Here is a 17,500-nt window from a genome sequence, read left to right on the forward strand (position 1 = left end):
TACCAGTTCATGTTGTTACTTCTATGACCAGAGAAGGTGAAGTCGATATTAAAAAAGCCACGAACAACAACAACATCGGTTTATGGAAACGAGTGTTTTCTGGCTTTATAAAACTGACGAACAAAGATGTGTTGAATAACGACTTCACATGAGCTGACTCATAAAACCAGCAGCTCTTTGCTGTATTCATTAAATCTCTCTCTCTAGTCATGGTTTTAAAAGGTTTGAAATTTCACATTATCGTCTTTGCTGTGCGTTCAAGGCTTCTTTTGGCTCCAGGAAACTGCAGAAACAGTGATCTGAGCTATCTGATTGGCCAGCGGGAGGCCTGTAGGTGCACTTGATTTGCTCTCTACCGGGTAGGCAGACTTCTACCTGAAGACATATGAAATGGTTCAAAATAGGAACACTTTGTCTCCCTGGCGCTGCTGAATCAAGTGCACCTACCATCAACAGCGCGAAACAAATCTGTGTGTGGACCGCGGGGATTTATTGTTGTTTTTTTTTACAGAAATGTTAGGTGATCTACCGGGTTCTACCAAGCTAACATATGGAATTGTTTTAAGATTGTCACACCAAGGTTAATTTAGCTATTTGATTTTGAATTTTAAGACACCTTAATTAAGCTATAGAAATATTTGATAAAAAATGTGTTGGTAGACCAAACCGTTCGGAGAGGGGGAGGGATGGGGGAGAGGGGGGAGGGATGGGGGAGAAGGGGGGAGGGATGGGGGAGAAGGGGGGGGGGTGGGGGAGAGGGGGAAGGGATGGGGGGGAGGGATGGTGGAGAGGGGGAGGGATGGTGGAGAGGGGGAGGGATGGTGGAGAGGGGGAGGGATGGGGGAGAGTTGGTAGGCCAAACCGTTTGGAGAGGGGGAGGGATGGTGGAGAGGGGGAGGGATTGGGGGGAGAGTTGGTATGCCAAACTGTTCGGAGAGACAAACTCCCCTCTAGCTCGGCCACCAGACAAACCCCCCTGTAGCTCGGCCACCAGACAAACCCCCCTCTAGCTCGGCCACCAGACAAACGCCCCTCTAGCTCGGCCACCAGACAAACCCCCCTCTAGCTCGGCCACCAGGCAAACCCCCCTCTAGCTCGGCCACCAGACAAACCCCCCTCTAGCTCGGCCACCAGACAAACCCCCCTCTAGCTCGGCCACCAGGCAAACCCCCCTCTAGCTCGGCCACCAGACAAACCCCCTCTAGCTCGGCCACCAGACAAACCCCCCTCTAGCTCGGCCACCAGACAAACCCCCCTCTAGCTCGGCCACCAGGCAAACCCCCCTCTAGCTCGGCCACCAGACAAACCCCCTCTAGCTCGGCCACCAGACAAACCACCCTCTAGCTCGGCCACCAGACAAACCACCCTCTAGCTCGGCCACCAGACAAACCCCCCTCTAGCTCGGCCACCAGACAAACCCCCCTCTAGCTCGGCCACCAGACAAACCCCCCCTCTAGCTCGGCCACCAGACAAACCCCCCTCTAGCTCGGCCACCAGACAAACCCCCCTCTAGCTCGGCCACCAGACAAACCCCCCTCTAGCTCGGCCACCAGACAAACCCCCCTCTAGCTCGGCCACCAGACAAACCCCCCTCTAGCTCGGCCACCAGACAAACCCCCCTCTAGCTCGGCCACCAGACAAACCCCCCCTCTAGCTCGGCCACCAGACAAACCCCCCTCTAGCTCGGCCACCAGACAAACCCCCCTCTAGCTCGGCCACCAGACAAACCCCCCTCTAGCTCGGCCACCAGACAAACCCCCCTCTAGCTCGGCCACCAGACAAACCCCCCCCCTCTAGCTCGGCCACCAGACAAACCCCCCTCTAGCTCGGCCACCAGACAAACCCCCCTCTAGCTCGGCCACCAGACAAACCCCCCTCTAGCTCGGCCACCAGACAAACCCCCCTCTAGCTCGGCCACCAGACAAACCCCCCTCTAGCTCGGCCACCAGACAAACCCCCCTCTAGCTCGGCCACCAGACAAACCCCCCTCTAGCTCGGCCACCAGACAAACCCCCCTCTAGCTCGGCCACCAGACAAACCCCCCTCTAGCTCGGCCACCAGACAAACCCCCCTCTAGCTCGGCCACCAGACAATCCCCCCTCTAGCTCGGCCACCAGACAAACCCCCCTCTAGCTCGGCCACCAGACAAACCCCCCTCTAGCTCGGCCACCAGACAAACCCCCCTCTAGCTCGGCCACCAGACAAACCCCCCTCTAGCTCGGCCACCAGGCAAACCCCCCTCTAGCTCGGCCACCAGGCAAACCCCCCTCTAGCTCGGCCACCAGACAAACCCCCCTCTAGCTCGGCCACCAGACAAACCCCCCTCTAGCTCGGCCACCAGACAAACCCCCCTCTAGCTCGGCCACCAGATGCGGAATGGCGAAATCGGCGGATGCAGTGTATTGAGACGCAGTCCATGTGTCTCTAGTTTAAATGGACAGATTTAATTTATTATGTTAATTTTAGATTTCCACGGGGCTGCAGAAATTGTTGTTGAAGGGTTATTTGATGGACAATGGCTGTTGACTATTCTTGAAGCAAGGTAAACCATAGCCGTGGAGCGTAACGTAAAACAGACACAATTACACGTGTTACGTCCAAGGTGAACTCTATCGTATTCTAAAGGACGTGTAGCGCGCTAGGCTAATCGTGTATGTCCAGGTTTCTCTCTCTCTACTTCCTCTTTCCATCTAACCTTTCCAATCAGCTAATAGCACATGTAAGTGTCAACACGTCCTAAGAGACAGACAGACAGACACACACACACACACACACACACACACACACACACACACACACACACACACACACACACACACACACGAGAAAGAGAGGCACTCAACAGGGTTGACCGATTTGTTCGCTAAGAAAATGTCAAACACGCCAAACCAGTTCAGTGATTTGGGCTAATTTACTTATCAGAGTAACTTAATGGTTCTGGCTGTAAAACAGAATAGGACAGGACTCATTTAGTCTCTAGTCCTGATAACACTACAGCTCTGTCTCTAGTCCTGATAACACTACAGCTCTGTCTCTAGTCCTGATAACACTACAGCTCTGTCTCTAGTCCTGATAACACTACAGCTCTGTCTCTAGTCCTGATAACACTACAGCTCTGTCTCTAGTCCTGATAACACTACAGCTCTGTCTCTAGTCCTGATAACACTACAGCTCTGTCTCTAGTCCTGATAACACTACAGCTCTGTCTCTAGTCCTGATAACACTACAGCTCTGTCTCTAGTCCTGATAACACTACAGCTCTGTCTCTAGTCCTGATAACACTACAGCTCTGTCTCTAGTCCTGATAACACTACAGCTCTGTCTCTAGTCCTGATAACTCTACAGCTCTGTCTCTAGTCCTGATAACACTACAGCTCTGTCTCTAGTCCTGATAACACTACAGCTCTGTCTCTAGTCCTGATAACACTACAGCTCTGTCTCTAGTCCTGATAACTCTACAGCTCTGTCTCTAGTCCTGATAACACTACAGCTCTGTCTCTAGTCCTGATAACACTACAGCTCTGTCTCTAGTCCTGATAACTCTACAGCTCTGTCTCTAGTCCTGATAACACTACAGCTCTGTCTCTAGTCCTGATAACACTACAGCTCTGTCTCTAGTCCTGATAACACTACAGCTCTGTCTCTAGTCCTGATAACACTACAGCTCTGTCTCTAGTCCTGATAACACTACAGCTCTGTCTCTAGTCCTGATAACACTACAGCTCTGTCTCTAGTCCTGATAACACTACAGCTCTGTCTCTAGTCCTGATAACACTACAGCTCTGTCTCTAGTCCTGATAACACTACAGCTCTGTCTCTAGTCCTGATAACGCTACAGCTCTGTCTCTAGTCCTGATAACACTACAGCTCTGTCTCTAGTCCTGATAACACTACAGCTCTGTCTCTAGTCCTGATAACACTACAGCTCTGTCTCTAGTCCTGATAACTCTACAGCTCTGTCTCTAGTCCTGATAACACTACAGCTCTGTCTCTAGTCCTGATAACACTACAGCTCTGTCTCTAGTCCTGATAACTCTACAGCTCTGTCTCTAGTCCTGATAACACTACAGCTCTGTCTCTAGTCCTGATAACACTACAGCTCTGTCTCTAGTCCTGATAACACTACAGCTCTGTCTCTAGTCCTGATAACACTACAGCTCTGTCTCTAGTCCTGATAACACTACAGCTCTGTCTCTAGTCCTGATAACGCTACAGCTCTGTCTCTAGTCCTGATAACGCTACAGCTCTGTCTCTAGTCCTGATAACGCTACAGCTCTGTCTCTAGTCCTGATAACGCTACAGCTCTGTCTCTAGTCCTGATAACGCTACAGCTCTGTCTCTAGTCCTGATAACGCTACAGCTCTGTCTCTAGTCCTGATAACGCTACAGCTCTGTCTCTAGTCCTGATAACGCTACAGCTCTGTCTCTAGTCCTGATAACGCTACAGCTCTGTCTCTAGTCCTGATAACGCTACAGCTCTGTCTCTAGTCCTGATAACGCTACAGCTCTGTCTCTAGTCCTGATAACGCTACAGCTCTGTCTCTAGTCCTGATAACGCTACAGCTCTGTCTCTAGTCCTGATAACGCTACAGCTCTGTCTCTAGTCCTGATAACGCTACAGCTCTGTCTCTAGTCCTGATAACGCTACAGCTCTGTCTCTAGTCCTGATAACGCTACAGCTCTGTCTCTAGTCCTGATAACGCTACAGCTCTGTCTCTAGTCCTGATAACGCTACAGCTCTGTCTCTAGTCCTGATAACGCTACAGCTCTGTCTCTAGTCCTGATAACACTACAGCTCTGTCTCTAGTCCTGATAACACTACAGCTCTGTCTCTAGTCCTGATAACACTACAGCTCTGTCTCTAGTCCTGATAACACTACAGCTCTGTCTCTAGTCCTGATAACACTACAGCTCTGTCTCTAGTCCTGATAACACTACAGCTCTGTCTCTAGTCCTGATAACACTACAGGGATGGTAGAGATGGGAGAGAGAGGGGGGGGGGGTTTAGTGAGAGGGAGGGATGGGGGAGAGAGGAAGAGTGAGGTGGGGGGGGGAAGAGAGGAGAGAGATGGGGAAGAGAGGATGGGGAAGAGAGGAGAGGGATGGGGAAGAGAGGAGAGGGGGAGGGATGGGGAAGAGAGGAGAGGGATGGGGAAGAGAGGATGGGGGGAGGGATGGGAGAGAGCTGAGGGGGAGGAATGGGAGAGAGCTGAGGGGGAGGGATGGGGGGAGAGGGGAAGGGATGGGGAAGAGAGGAGAGGGATGGGGAAGAGAGGAGAGGGGGAGGGATGGGAGAGAGCTGAGGGGGAGGGATGGGGGGGAGAGGGGAAGGGATGGAGAGACCTTGTTTGACATTTTATTACATTTGATTTATTTAATAATATATTATATCCTAGCAGTGTGTCAGTACTTACCCATCTTGTGCATTCATGCCTTAATAGTCTCTTTCTCTCTCTCTTTTCGCCTGCTTAGCGTGGCGGTCACTCGTTCTCGTGACGTACCGTCCTTCGGCCCTCCCATCCCAGAGGACGTGTCCTTCCCAAAGTCCTCCGTGTTCCGGGACTTCCTATTGGCCAAGATCATCAACGCAGAGAACGCCGCCCACAAATCGCACAAGTTTCGCGCCATGGCGACGCGAACACGTCAGGAGTACCTCAGAGACCTGGCAGAGCGCCACACCACGTCGACCCCCATCGACCCGTCCGGGAAATTCCCCTTCATCTCATTGGCTCACAAGAGGAAGGAGAAGAGCCGGCCGTACACGGGAGCGGAGCTTCGGAGCCTCGGCGCCGTCACGTGGGCGGTCCACGCCGAGGATCATGGGGCGGGAGGAGAGCTCGAAGCGCTATTGGCTATCTCCAACGACTTCCTCATCCTATTGGATCAGGAGGCCAAGGCCGTGGTGTTTAACTGTGCTACTAAGGACGTGATTGGCTGGACGCTGGGGAGTCCCGCCTCCATGAGGATCTTCTATGAGAGAGGGGAGAGTGTGTCTCTGAGGTCTGTTAGTAACAACACAGAGGACTTCAGAGAGGTGGTGAAACGACTGGAGGTGAGGAGAGACACACACACACACACACACACACACACACACACACACACACACACACTACATTCCAGTGTCTTCTATTGTTTCAGTCAGAAGTCGTTGTGGTCTAGTCTGCGTACTGATGATGTGATCTTATGACTACTTATCTAGTGAAGGGTCATTAGAATCTCTGGGCAGACTAGGGTTACAGCCCAAATTGGAGCCCTATTCCCTATGTAGTGCACTACTTTAGACCAGAGCTCTATGTGCCCTGGTCAAAGTAGTGCCCTATATATGGAGTAGTGTGTCATTTGGGATGCATGCTTGGTTATAATTGCTCGGGTGATGGTTCTAAACTGTTACCGTGGCAACAAGCGAGGTAAAACATTTCCTTATGTAATCAGCGTCATCAGCTGGTTCTGAAAGACTTCTTCCGTTTCCTCCAACCCACTCAATGGTGTGATGCACGCACATACACACACACACATACACACACACACACACACACACACACACACACACACACACACATCCACACGCATACCTACACGCTCGCACACACACGCACACACACACACAATACAAACAGTGTCTGTTCTGTGTTAGTAGATGCGTTCAAGAAGAGGGAAATGCCAGTTGATCACGAATGCTTTCACAGGGCTTTCACAGGGCTTTCACAGGGCTTTCCCGAATGCTTTCACAGGGCTTTCACAGGGCTTTCACGAATGCTTTCACAGGGCTTTCACAGGGCTTTCCCGAATGCTTTCACAGGGCTTTCACAGGGCTTTCACGAATGCTTTCACAGCGCTTTCACGAATGCTTTCACAGTGCTTTCACAAATGCTTTCACAGCGCTTTCACAGCGCTTTCACAGGGCTTTCACAGCGCTTTCACAGTGCTTTCACAAATGCTTTCACAGGGCTTTCACAGCGCTTTCACAGTGCTTTCACAAATGCTTTCACAGCGCTTTCACAGCGCTTTCACAGGGCTTTCACAAATGCTTTCACAGCGCTTTCACAGCGCTTTCACAGGGCTTTCACAAATGCTTTCACAGCGCTTTCAGACACAATGTTCAATAGAGTGTATCTGCTTGTTTCTGTGTGATGTGTTGATCTCCAGTCTGTGCTCTTTGTGTGAGGGAGCAGGTAGAAGGAGACAGGAATAATGTGTTGGGACTACACACACTCACCACTCGTCTTCCTGCAAGTGGTCAAACACACACAGACTGCAGAAAGCATTATGTACTATGTACTCCCTATCCACTTCAAAACAGTCCCTATCCGCCTCGAAACAGTCCCTATCGGTCTCACAACAGTCCCTATCCGCCTCGAAACAGTCCCTATCCGCCTCGAAACAGTCCCTATCAGTCTCGAAACAGTCCCTATCGGCTTCGAAACAGTCCCTATCGGCTTCGAAACAGTCCCTATTGGCTTCGAAACAGTCCCTATCGGCTTCGAAACAGTCCCAATCGGCTTCGAAACAGTCCCTATCGGCTTCGAAACAGTCCCTATCCGCCTCGAAACAGTCCCTATCGGCTTCGAAACAGTCCCTATCCGCCTCGAAACAGTCCCTATCCAGCTCAAAACAGTCCCTATCCGCCTCGAAACGGTCCCTATCCTCCTCGAAACGGTCCCTATCCTCCTCGAAACGGTCCCTATCCGTCTCACAACAGTCCCTATCGGTCTCGAAACAGTCCCTATCGGCTTCGAAACAGTCCCTATCGGCTTCGAAACAGTCCCTATCCGCCTCGAAACGGTCCCTATCCTCCTCGAAACGGTCCCTATCCTCCTCGAAACGGTCCCTATCCTCCTCGAAACGGTCCCTATCCTCCTCGAAACGGTCCCTATCCTCCTCGAAACGGTCCCTATCCGTCTCACAACAGTCCCTATCGGTCTCGAAACAGTCCCTATCCGCCTCGAAACAGTCCCTATCCGCCTCGAAACACTCCCTATCCGCCTCGAAACAGTCCCTATCCGCCTCGAAACAGTCCCTATCCTCCTCGAAACGGTCCCTATCCTCCTCGAAACGGTCCCTATCCGTCTCACAACAGTCCCTATCGGTCTCGAAACAGTCCCTATCCGCCTCGAAACAGTCCCTATCCGCCTCGAAACAGTCCCTATCCGCCTCGAAACACTCCCTATCCGCCTCGAAACAGTCCCTATCCGCCTCGAAACAGTCCCTATCCGCCTCGAAACAGTCCCTATCCGCCTCGAAACAGTCCCTATCCGCCTCGAAACAGTCCCTATCCGCCTCGAAACAGTCCCTATCCGCCTCGAAACAGTCCCTATCCTCCTCGAAACAGTCCCTATCGGCCTCGAAACAGTCCCTATCCTCCTCGAAACAGTCCCTATCCTCCTCGAAACAGTCCCTATCCGCTTCGAAACAGTCCCTATCTAGCTCGAAACAGAAACAGTCCCTATCCGCCTCGAAACAGTCCCTATCCGCCTCGAAACAGAAACAGTACCTATCCGCTTCGAAACAGTCCCTATCCGCTTCGAAACAGAAACAGTACCTATCGTTCTCGAAACAGTCCCTATCCGCCTCGAAACGGTCCCTATCCGCCTCGAAACGGTCCCTATCCTCCTCGAAACAGTCCCTATCCGTCTCACAACAGTCCCTATCCGCCTCGAAACGGTCCCTATCCGCCTCGAAACGGTCCCTATCCGCCTCGAAACAGTCCCTATCCGCCTCGAAACAGTCCCTATCCGCCTCGAAACAGTCCCTATCCGCCTCGAAACAGTCCCTATCCGCCTCGAAACAGTCCCTATCCGCCTCGAAACAGTCCCTATCCGCCTCGAAACAGTCCCTATCCGCCTCGAAACAGTCCCTATCCGCCTCGAAACAGTCCCTATCCGCCTCGAAACAGTCTCTATCCGCTTCGAAACAGTCTCTATCCGCTTCGAAACAGTCCCTATCAGCTTCGAAACAGTCCCTATCAACCTCGAAACAGAAACAGTCCCTATCCGCCTCGAAACAGTCCCTATCCGCTTCGAAACAGAAACAGTCCCTATCCGCCTCGAAACAGTCCCTATTCGCCTCGAAACAGAAATAGTCCCTATCCGCCTCGAAACAGTCCCTATCCTCCTCGAAACAGTCCCTATCCGCCTCGAAACAGTCCCTATCCGCCTCGAAACAGTCCCTATCCGCCTCGAAACAGTCCCTATCCGCCTCGAAACAGTCCCTATCCTCCTCGAAACAGTCCCTATCCGCCTCGAAACAGTCCCTATCCGCCTCGAAACAGAAACAGTCCCTATCCGCTTCGAAACAGTCCCTATCCGCTTCGAAACAGAAACAGTCCCTATCCGCCTCGAAACAGTACCTATCCGCTTCGAAACAGAAACAGTACCTATCCGCTTCGAAACAGAAACAGTACCTATCCGCTTCGAAACAGAAACAGTCCCTATCCGCCTCGAAACAGTACCTATCCGCCTCAAAACAGTCCCTATCCTCCTCGAAACGGTCCCTATCCTCCTCGAAACGGTCCCTATCCTCCTCGAAACGGTCCCTATCCGTCTCACAACAGTCCCTATCGGTCTCGAAACAGTCCCTATCCGCCTCGAAACGGTCCCTATCCGCCTCGAAACAGTCCCTATCCGCCTCGAAACAGTCCCTATCCGCCTCGAAACAGTCCCTATCCGCCTCGAAACAGTCCCTATCCGCCTCGAAACAGTCCCTATCCGCCTCGAAACAGTCCCTATCCGCCTCGAAACAGTCCCTATCCGCCTCGAAACAGTCCCTATCCGCCTCGAAACAGTCCCTATCCTCCTCGAAACAGTCCCTATCGGCCTCGAAACAGTCCCTATCCGCTTCGAAACAGAAACAGTCCCTATCCGCCTCGAAACAGAAACAGTCCCTATCCTCCTCGAAACAGTCCCTATCCGCTTCGAAACAGTCCCTATCCTCCTCGAAACAGTCCCTATCCTCCTCGAAACAGTCCCTATCCTCCTCGAAACAGTCCCTATCCTCCTCGAAACAGTCCCTATCCGCTTCGAAACAGTCCCTATCCGCTTCGAAACAGTCCCTATCCGCTTCGAAACAGTCCCTATCCGCTTCGAAACAGTCCCTATCCGCTTCGAAACAGTCCCTATCCGCTTCGAAACAGTCCCTATCCGCTTCGAAACAGTCCCTATCCGCCTCGAAACAGTCCCTATCCGCCTCGAAACAGAAACAGTCCCTATCCGCCTCGAAACAGAAACAGTCCCTATCTGCCTCGAAACAGAAACAGTCCCTATCCGCCTCGAAACAGTCCCTATCTGCCTCGAAACAGTCCCTATCTGCCTCGAAACAGTCCCTATCCGCCTCGAAACAGTCCCTATCCGCCTCGAAACAGTCCCTATCCTCCTCGAAACAGTCCCTATCCGCCTCGAAACAGTCCCTATCGGCTTCGAAACAGTCCCTATCCTCCTCGAAACAGTCCCTATCCGCCTCGAAACAGTCCCTGTCCGTTTAAGCACAAAGAGTCTTTTCAAAGCAGCCAGGAATGTCTACTGAATAACTTATTCATCAGTCAGTGTGTGAAGTTTGGCGAGAGAGACCTCCGGTCCCCACAAGCATAGTAATACAAGGAAAATTGTCCCTCGTGAGGACAAAGGCTATTTTAATGTAGGTTATGGTTAGTTGGTTGGGGAAAATAGGATTTTCAAAAGAAATTAAATTTAGGTCACCACGAGGACAGTCGTCTGTCCAGTCGGAGCCCTAAGCTAGCTGTATTTATATTATATATATATATATAATATATTTATATATATCACAGGGCCTCTCAGTTCCTCTTTAGCTTAAGAGCCCTCATTCCTGTACCCGACTAAAGAAAACCACACAGACACACACACACACACACACACACACACACACACACACACACACACACACACACACACACACACTCAGCCATTTCTACTGCACTCCCAGTTATGTCAGTGACCTGTCTGAAAACATCAGAGGACCTTTTTATGCATGCCGATACTAACGGACAAGTCTTGAATCACCAAATCAAATTCTGTTAGTCACATGAGCCGAATCCAAAACGGGTGTAGACTTTACCCTGAAATGATTACTTTCAAGCCCTTAACCAACAATGCAGAGCTTAAAAAATATATATTTTAAAAAATGGCAAGAAATAGTAACACTCAAAAACAACAATATCGAGGCTATATACGAGGAGTACCAATACCGAGTCAATGTGGAGAAGTACAAGCATTTGAGGTAATTGAGGTAATATATATATATATATATATATGTAGGTAGGAGTAAAAGTGACTAGACAATCAGGATAGATAATAAACAGAGTAGCAGCAGCTTATGTGAAGAGTGAAAGTGTGTGTGTGTGTGTGTGTGTGTGTGTGTGTGTGAGTGTCACTATAGTATGGAGTCCAGTCGGCGTGCGGGGTAGAGTCCAGTCGGCGTGCGGGGTAGAGTCCAGTCGGCGTGCGGGGTAGAGTCCAGTCGGCGTGCGGGGTAGAGTCCAGTCGGCGTGCGGGGTAGAGTCCAGTCGGCGTGCGGGGTAGAGTCCAGTCGGCGTGCGGGGTAGAGTCCAGTCGGCGTGCGGGGTAGAGTCCAGTCGGCGTGCGGGGTAGAGTCCAGTCGGCGTGCGGGGTAGAGTCCAGTCGGCGTGCGGGGTAGAGTCCAGTCGGCGTGCGGGGTAGAGTCCAGTCGGCGTGCGGGGTAGAGTCCAGTCGGCGTGCGGGGTAGAGTCCAGTCGGCGTGCGGGGTAGAGTCCAGTCGGCGTGCGGGGTAGAGTCCAGTCGGCGTGCGGGGTAGAGTCCAGTCGGCGTGCGGGGTAGAGTCCAGTCGGCGTGCGGTACCGGAGAACAGTCTATGACTAGGGTGGCTGGACTCTGACAATTATTAAGGCTTTCCTCTGACATTGCCTGGTTTTGAGGTCCTGGATGGCAGGGAGCTCAGAGATTTACTGGGCCGTACCCACTAACCTCTGTAGCGTCTTGAGGTTGGATGCCAAGCAGTTGCCATACCAAGCGGTGATGCAGCCAGTCAAGATGCTCTCAATGGTGCAGCTGTATAACTTTTTGAAGATCTGAGGGCCCAGTCAAATCGTTTCATCCTCCTGAGGGAGAAGAGGTGTTGTCGTGGCCTCTACGACTGTCTTGGTGTGTGTGGATAGGTCCTTAATTATGTGGACACAGAGGAACTTGAAGCTCTCGACCCACTCCACTGCAGCCCTGTCGATGTGATTAGGGGCGTGCCCGGCTTTCCGTTTCCTGTAGTCCACGATCAGCTCCTTTGTCTTACTGGCGTTGAGGGACAGGTGGTTGTCCAGAAACCACACTGCCAGGTAACTGACCGCCTCCTTGTAGGCTCTCATCATCGTTGGTGATCAGGCCTACCACCGTCGTGTCGTCGGCAAACTTAATGATGGTGTTGGATTCATGAGCAGCCACGCAGTCGTGGATGAACCGGGAGTACAGGAGGGGGCTAAGCACGCACCCCATCAAGCCCAATTGTTCCCGTATTTAACAAAACCCATCTGAAGTAGAGAGTGAAAATAAAAATAAATTGACTCATGCAGTACTACCTCTCAGGTTTAAATCGTTTTATGTTCATGTTGGAAATGTCGACGCGCGTTGTGAGTGTCGACGCGCGTTGTGAGTGTCGACGCGCGTTGTGAGTGTCGACGCGCGTTGTGAGTGTCGACGCGCGTTGTGAGTGTCGACGCGCGTTGTGAGTGTCGACGCGCGTTGTGAGTGTCGACGCGCGTTGTGAGTGTCGACGCGCGTTGTGAGTGTCGACGCGCGTTGTGAGTGTCGACGCGCGTTGTGAGTGTCGACGCGCGTTGTGAGTGTCGACGCGCGTTGTGAGTGTCGACGCGCGTTGTGAGTGTCGACGCGCGTTGTGAGTGTCGACGCGCGTTGTGAGTGTCGACGCGCGTTGTGAGTGTCGACGCGCGTTGTGAGTGTCGACGCGCGTTGTGGGTGTCGACGCGCGTTGTGGGTGTCGACGCGCGTTGTGGGTGTCGACGCGCGTTGTGAGTGTCGACGCGCGTTGTGGGTGTCGACGCGCGTTGTGGGTGTCGACGCGCGTTGTGGGTGTCGACGCGCGTTGTGGGTGTCGACGCGCGTTGTGGGTGTCGACGCGCGTTGTGGGTGTCGACGCGCGTTGTGGGTGTCGACGCGCGTTGTGGGTGTCGAACGCGCGTGGTGGGTGTCGACGCGCGTGGTGAGTGTCGACGCGCGTGGTGAGTGTCGACGCGCGTGGTGAGTGTCGACGCGCGTGGTGAGTGTCGACGCGCGTGGTGAGTGTCGACGCGCGTGGTGAGTGTCGACGCGCGCGGTGCTCAGCTGTAGGCCACAGATGTATGCTGAGCTGAGCAGACCATCCTGCTGAGGTCTCTGTCCTCATCCTCCAGCCTTAATTCCCTCTTCATTTAGGTCCTTTAGAGTACGCTCATCCAGAGAGATTTAGGCCTACACTCAAGAGCATTTAACTCAAATAGCTAAGATAAGCACATATCACAGTCACATTTTGCAGTACTGAAATGATTTGTAATACTTTCTAAACAAACACTACAGCATACATATTTCTGTGGGCAAAGAATGAGCAAGGGATGGGAAGGGAGTGATTTTTCAGGAAGGGACAGGAATGTTTGGGGTTGTAGAATACAGGAAAGAAATGGACAGGAAAAGACGGGAGAGGAATGAATTTTCACTCCTGTGTCAACCTCTAATGGAAAAAGAGGAAATGTGTAATATTTTGTACAGGTTCCTTCTCGACAATGCAACAATAACAACTAAGAGAAATAATAACTAATCAACCTCTCCCTCCCCCTCCTCCCCCTCCTCTCCCTCTCCTCCCTCTCCCTCCTCTCCCTCCCCCTCATCTCCCTCCTCCCCCTCCCCTCCCTCCTCCCCCTCCCCCTCCCTCCTCCTCCCCCTCCCCTCCCTCCTCTCTCCCCTCCCTCCCCCTCCCCCTCCTCCTCCCTCCCCTCCCTCCTCTCCCTCCTCCCCCCCTCCCCCCTCCTCCTCCCTCCCCTCCCTCCTCCCCTCCCCCTCATCTCCCTCCCCTCCCCCTCATCTCCCTCCCCTCCCCCTCATCTCCCTCCTCCCCCTCCCCTCCCTCCTCCCCCTCCCCTCCCTCATCTCCCTCCTCCCCCTCCCCTCCCTCCTCCCCCTCATCTCCCTCCTCTCCCTCCTCTCCCTCCCCCTCCCTCCTCCTCCCCCTCCCCCATCCTCTCCCTCCTCTCCCTCCCCCTCCCTCCCCCTCCTCCCCCTCCCCTCCCTCCTCCCCCTCATCTCCCTCCTCCCCCTCCTCCCCCTCCTCTCCCTCCTCTCCCTCCCCCTCCCCATCCTCTCCCTCCTCTCCCTCCCCCTCCCTCCCCCTCCTCCCCCTCCCCCCTCCTCCTCCCTCCCCACCAGTACCTGACTAAGGGTTGTGAGACATCTGAGATGACGCTACGTCGTAACGGGCTGGGCCAGCTGGGTTTCCATGTCAACTACGAGGGCATCGTGGCAGAGGTGGAGTCGTACGGGTACGCCTGGCAGGCGGGGCTGAGGCAGGGCAGCCGATTGGTCGAAATCTGCAAGGTACGTCATTTCATTCAAACTTGTAGATTTCATTGTGTGGATAATTCTTGTGTTTATTTTAATTACTCTGAAATTGTATCAAATTATTTGCTGCTATTGATACCAAACAGTATATTGGTATGCCATGAAATGTCACCTTATCAAAATAAACTATTCGTTCAAGGTTTCCGTTGCGACACTGACCCACGAACAGATGATTGACCTGCTGAGGACGTCGGTCACCGTCAGGGTAGTCATCATCCCTCCACACGAAGACGCTACCCCACGCAGGTGTGTGTGTGTGTGTGTGTGTGTGTGTGTGTGTGTGTGTGTGTGTGTGTGTGTGTGTGTGTGTGTGTGTGTGTGTGTGTGTGTGTGTGTGTGTGTGTGTGTGTGTGTTTGTCTAAGGGGTTGGTGTGTGTGATGTCAGGCTGGTGATTATGAGATCATCATCATGTCAGCCGTGTGTGTGTGTAGACTTACCTGTGCTTCTAACCCCCTCTCGTCCTCCCTCCTCTCTTCCTCTCCCCCTCTCTCTTCCTCTCCCCCTCTCTCTTCCTCTTAATTTCCCTCTCTCTTGTCCTCTCCATCCCTCTCGTCCTCTCCATCCCTCTCTTCCTCTCCATCACTCTCGTCCTCTCCATCCATCCCTCTCTCGTTCTCTCCATCCATCCCTCTCTCGTCCTCTCCATCCATCCCTCTCTCTTCCTCTTAATTTCCCTCTCTCTTGTCCTCTCCATCCCTCTCTTGTCCTCTCCATCCCTCTCTCTTGTCCTCTCCATCCCTCTCGTCCTCTCCATCCCTCTCGTCCTCTCCATCACTCTCGTCCTCTCCATCACTCTCGTCCTCTCCATCCATCCATCACTCTCGTCCTCTCCATCCATCCATCCCTCTCTCGTCCTCTCCATCCATCCCTCTCGTCCTCTCCATCCCTCTCTTCCTCTCCATCCCTCTCGTCCTCTCCATCCATCCCTCTCTCGTCCTCTCCATCCATCCCTCTCTCGTCCTCTCCATCCCTCTCTCGTCCTCTCCATCCCTCTCTCGTCCTCTCCATCCCTCTCTCGTCCTCTCGTCCTCTCCCTCCCTCTCTCTCCCTCTCCCTTACTCTCTCTACAGAGGTTGCTCTGAGCTCTACCGTATGCCAGTGGTTGAGTATAAGGGGAGTGGTGAGAGTGGTTCGTTTGACTACAAGTTCCCGTTCCGCAACAAAGACAACAAGTGGCAGAGAACCTCCAGTAGCCCCCAGCAGTCCCTGACGGCCTCCCCCCAGCCGCACACCCCCAACCGGGCCGTCAGCCTGGGGAGCTCTGGAGGGAAGACCCTGTCTGCTGAACGCCCAGAGAGAAACGCAGCTATACCACGCAGTGTTAGTAGTGATGGACGGCCACTGGATACCAAGAGGTAGGGGAGAGGAGAAGGGGAGGGAGGGAGGTAGGGGAGAGGAGAAGGGGAGGGAGGGAGGTAGGGGAGAGGAGAAGGGGAGGGAGGGAGGTAGGGGAGAGGAGAAGGGGAGGGAGGGAGGGAGGGGGGAGGGAGGGAGGGGAGAGGAGGGAGGGAGGGAGGGAGGGAGGGAGGGAGGGGAGAAACGATGCTATACCACTGGATACCGGGAGGGAGGGAGGAGAAGGGGAGGGAGGGAGGAGGAGAGAAACGATGCTATACCACTGGATACCGGGAGGGAGGGAGGGAGGGAGGGAGGGAGGGAGGAGTAGGGGAGGGAGGGAGGGAGGAGAGAAACGATGCTATACCACTGGATACCGGGAGGGAGGGAGGGAGGGAGGAGAAGGGGAGGGAGGGAGGGAGGGAGGGAGGGAGGGAGGGAGGGAGGGAGGGGAGAAACAATGCTATACCACTGGATACCAAGAGGTGGAGGGAGGGAGGATGAGTGTGTGGACTTGTGATTTCCGTCAAATAAAATATTGCTGCTTTGACAACATTAGATTGCTCCCTTGATGTCAATAAAGTTAGTTTTGAATTTGGGAGGAGGGGCAAGGTTGAGAGGGTGAATGTCTTCTCTCTGTATCTCCTAATTGATTCATGTAATGTTTCTTCTTCTCTGGTAACCCTTCCAGAATGTCTCCGGGGAGTGAGAACTATGCGGTAACCTCCTCTCTGGCTCTGGGCCGTTCTCCTCACAACCGCTCTTCCCCCTCCAACCTCTCCTGCTCCACTGACACCTCGCAGCACTGGAGGACTCAGAAGTCTATGCCTGAGGGGTAAGAGATGGAAAGAGTGTTGGTCACCTGAAGCGTATTGAATATAACCCTTTATGTAAGTGTTAAGGAAGTGGTTGAATGGTGTTAAGGAAGTGGTTGAATGGTGTTAAGGAAGTGGTTGAATGGTGTTAAGGAAGTGGTTGAATGGTGTTAAGGAAGTGGTTGAATGGTGTTAAGGAAGTGGTTGAATGGTGTTAAGGAAGTGGTTGAATGGTGTTAAGGAAGTGGTTGAATGGTGTTAAGGAAGTGGTTGAATGGTGTTAAGGAAGTGGTTGAATGGTGTTAAGGAAGTGGTTGAAAGGTGTTCAGGAAGTGGTTGAAAGGTGTTCAGGAAATGGTTGAAAGGTGTTCAGGAAGTGGTTGAAAGGTGTTCAGGAAGTGGTTGAAAGGTGTTCAGGAAGTGGTTGAAAGGTGTTCAGGAAGTGGTTGAAAGGTGTTCAGGAAGTGGTTAAATTCTTGGAAATGAAGGAAGCACTATATCCAATAAGAACTCATTTTAGTTTTTCCATGTGAAAACTGTCTTCCAGCTTGTGTCCATTACATTGAGGATGACCTTGAAGTCACTCATGTCTCTGCCCATGGATTGTATGCAAATGGCACCCTATTCCCTACAAAGCGCCCTTCGTTCCCCACAGAGCGCCCTTCGTTCCCCACAGAGCGCCCTTCGTTCCCCACAGAGCGCCCTTCGTTCCCCACAGAGCGCCCTTCGTTCCCCACAGAGCGCCCTTCGTTCCCCACAGAGCG

At 52.9% G+C, this 17,500-nt stretch overlaps 1 protein-coding gene across 4 annotated transcripts in view; it reads left to right on the plus strand.

Annotated features, from left to right (window-relative positions):
* LOC129817780 (signal-induced proliferation-associated 1-like protein 1) overlaps positions 1-17,500 on the plus strand; it is a 286,608-nt gene that overhangs the window by 226,399 nt on the left and 42,709 nt on the right. For all 4 annotated transcript variants that reach the window (XM_055873334.1, XM_055873338.1, XM_055873335.1 and 1 more), the window contains 5 exons: positions 5,473-6,052; positions 14,394-14,561; positions 14,725-14,831; positions 15,657-15,941; positions 16,613-16,756. In XM_055873334.1, the coding sequence (XP_055729309.1) occupies positions 5,473-6,052; positions 14,394-14,561; positions 14,725-14,831; positions 15,657-15,941; positions 16,613-16,756 (1,284 nt within the window). The remainder of the gene's footprint in view (positions 1-5,472; positions 6,053-14,393; positions 14,562-14,724; positions 14,832-15,656; positions 15,942-16,612; positions 16,757-17,500) is intronic.

Source organism: Salvelinus fontinalis, chromosome 20 (genome assembly GCF_029448725.1).
Source record: "Salvelinus fontinalis isolate EN_2023a chromosome 20, ASM2944872v1, whole genome shotgun sequence".
Classification (NCBI taxonomy): domain Eukaryota; kingdom Metazoa; phylum Chordata; class Actinopteri; order Salmoniformes; family Salmonidae; genus Salvelinus; species Salvelinus fontinalis.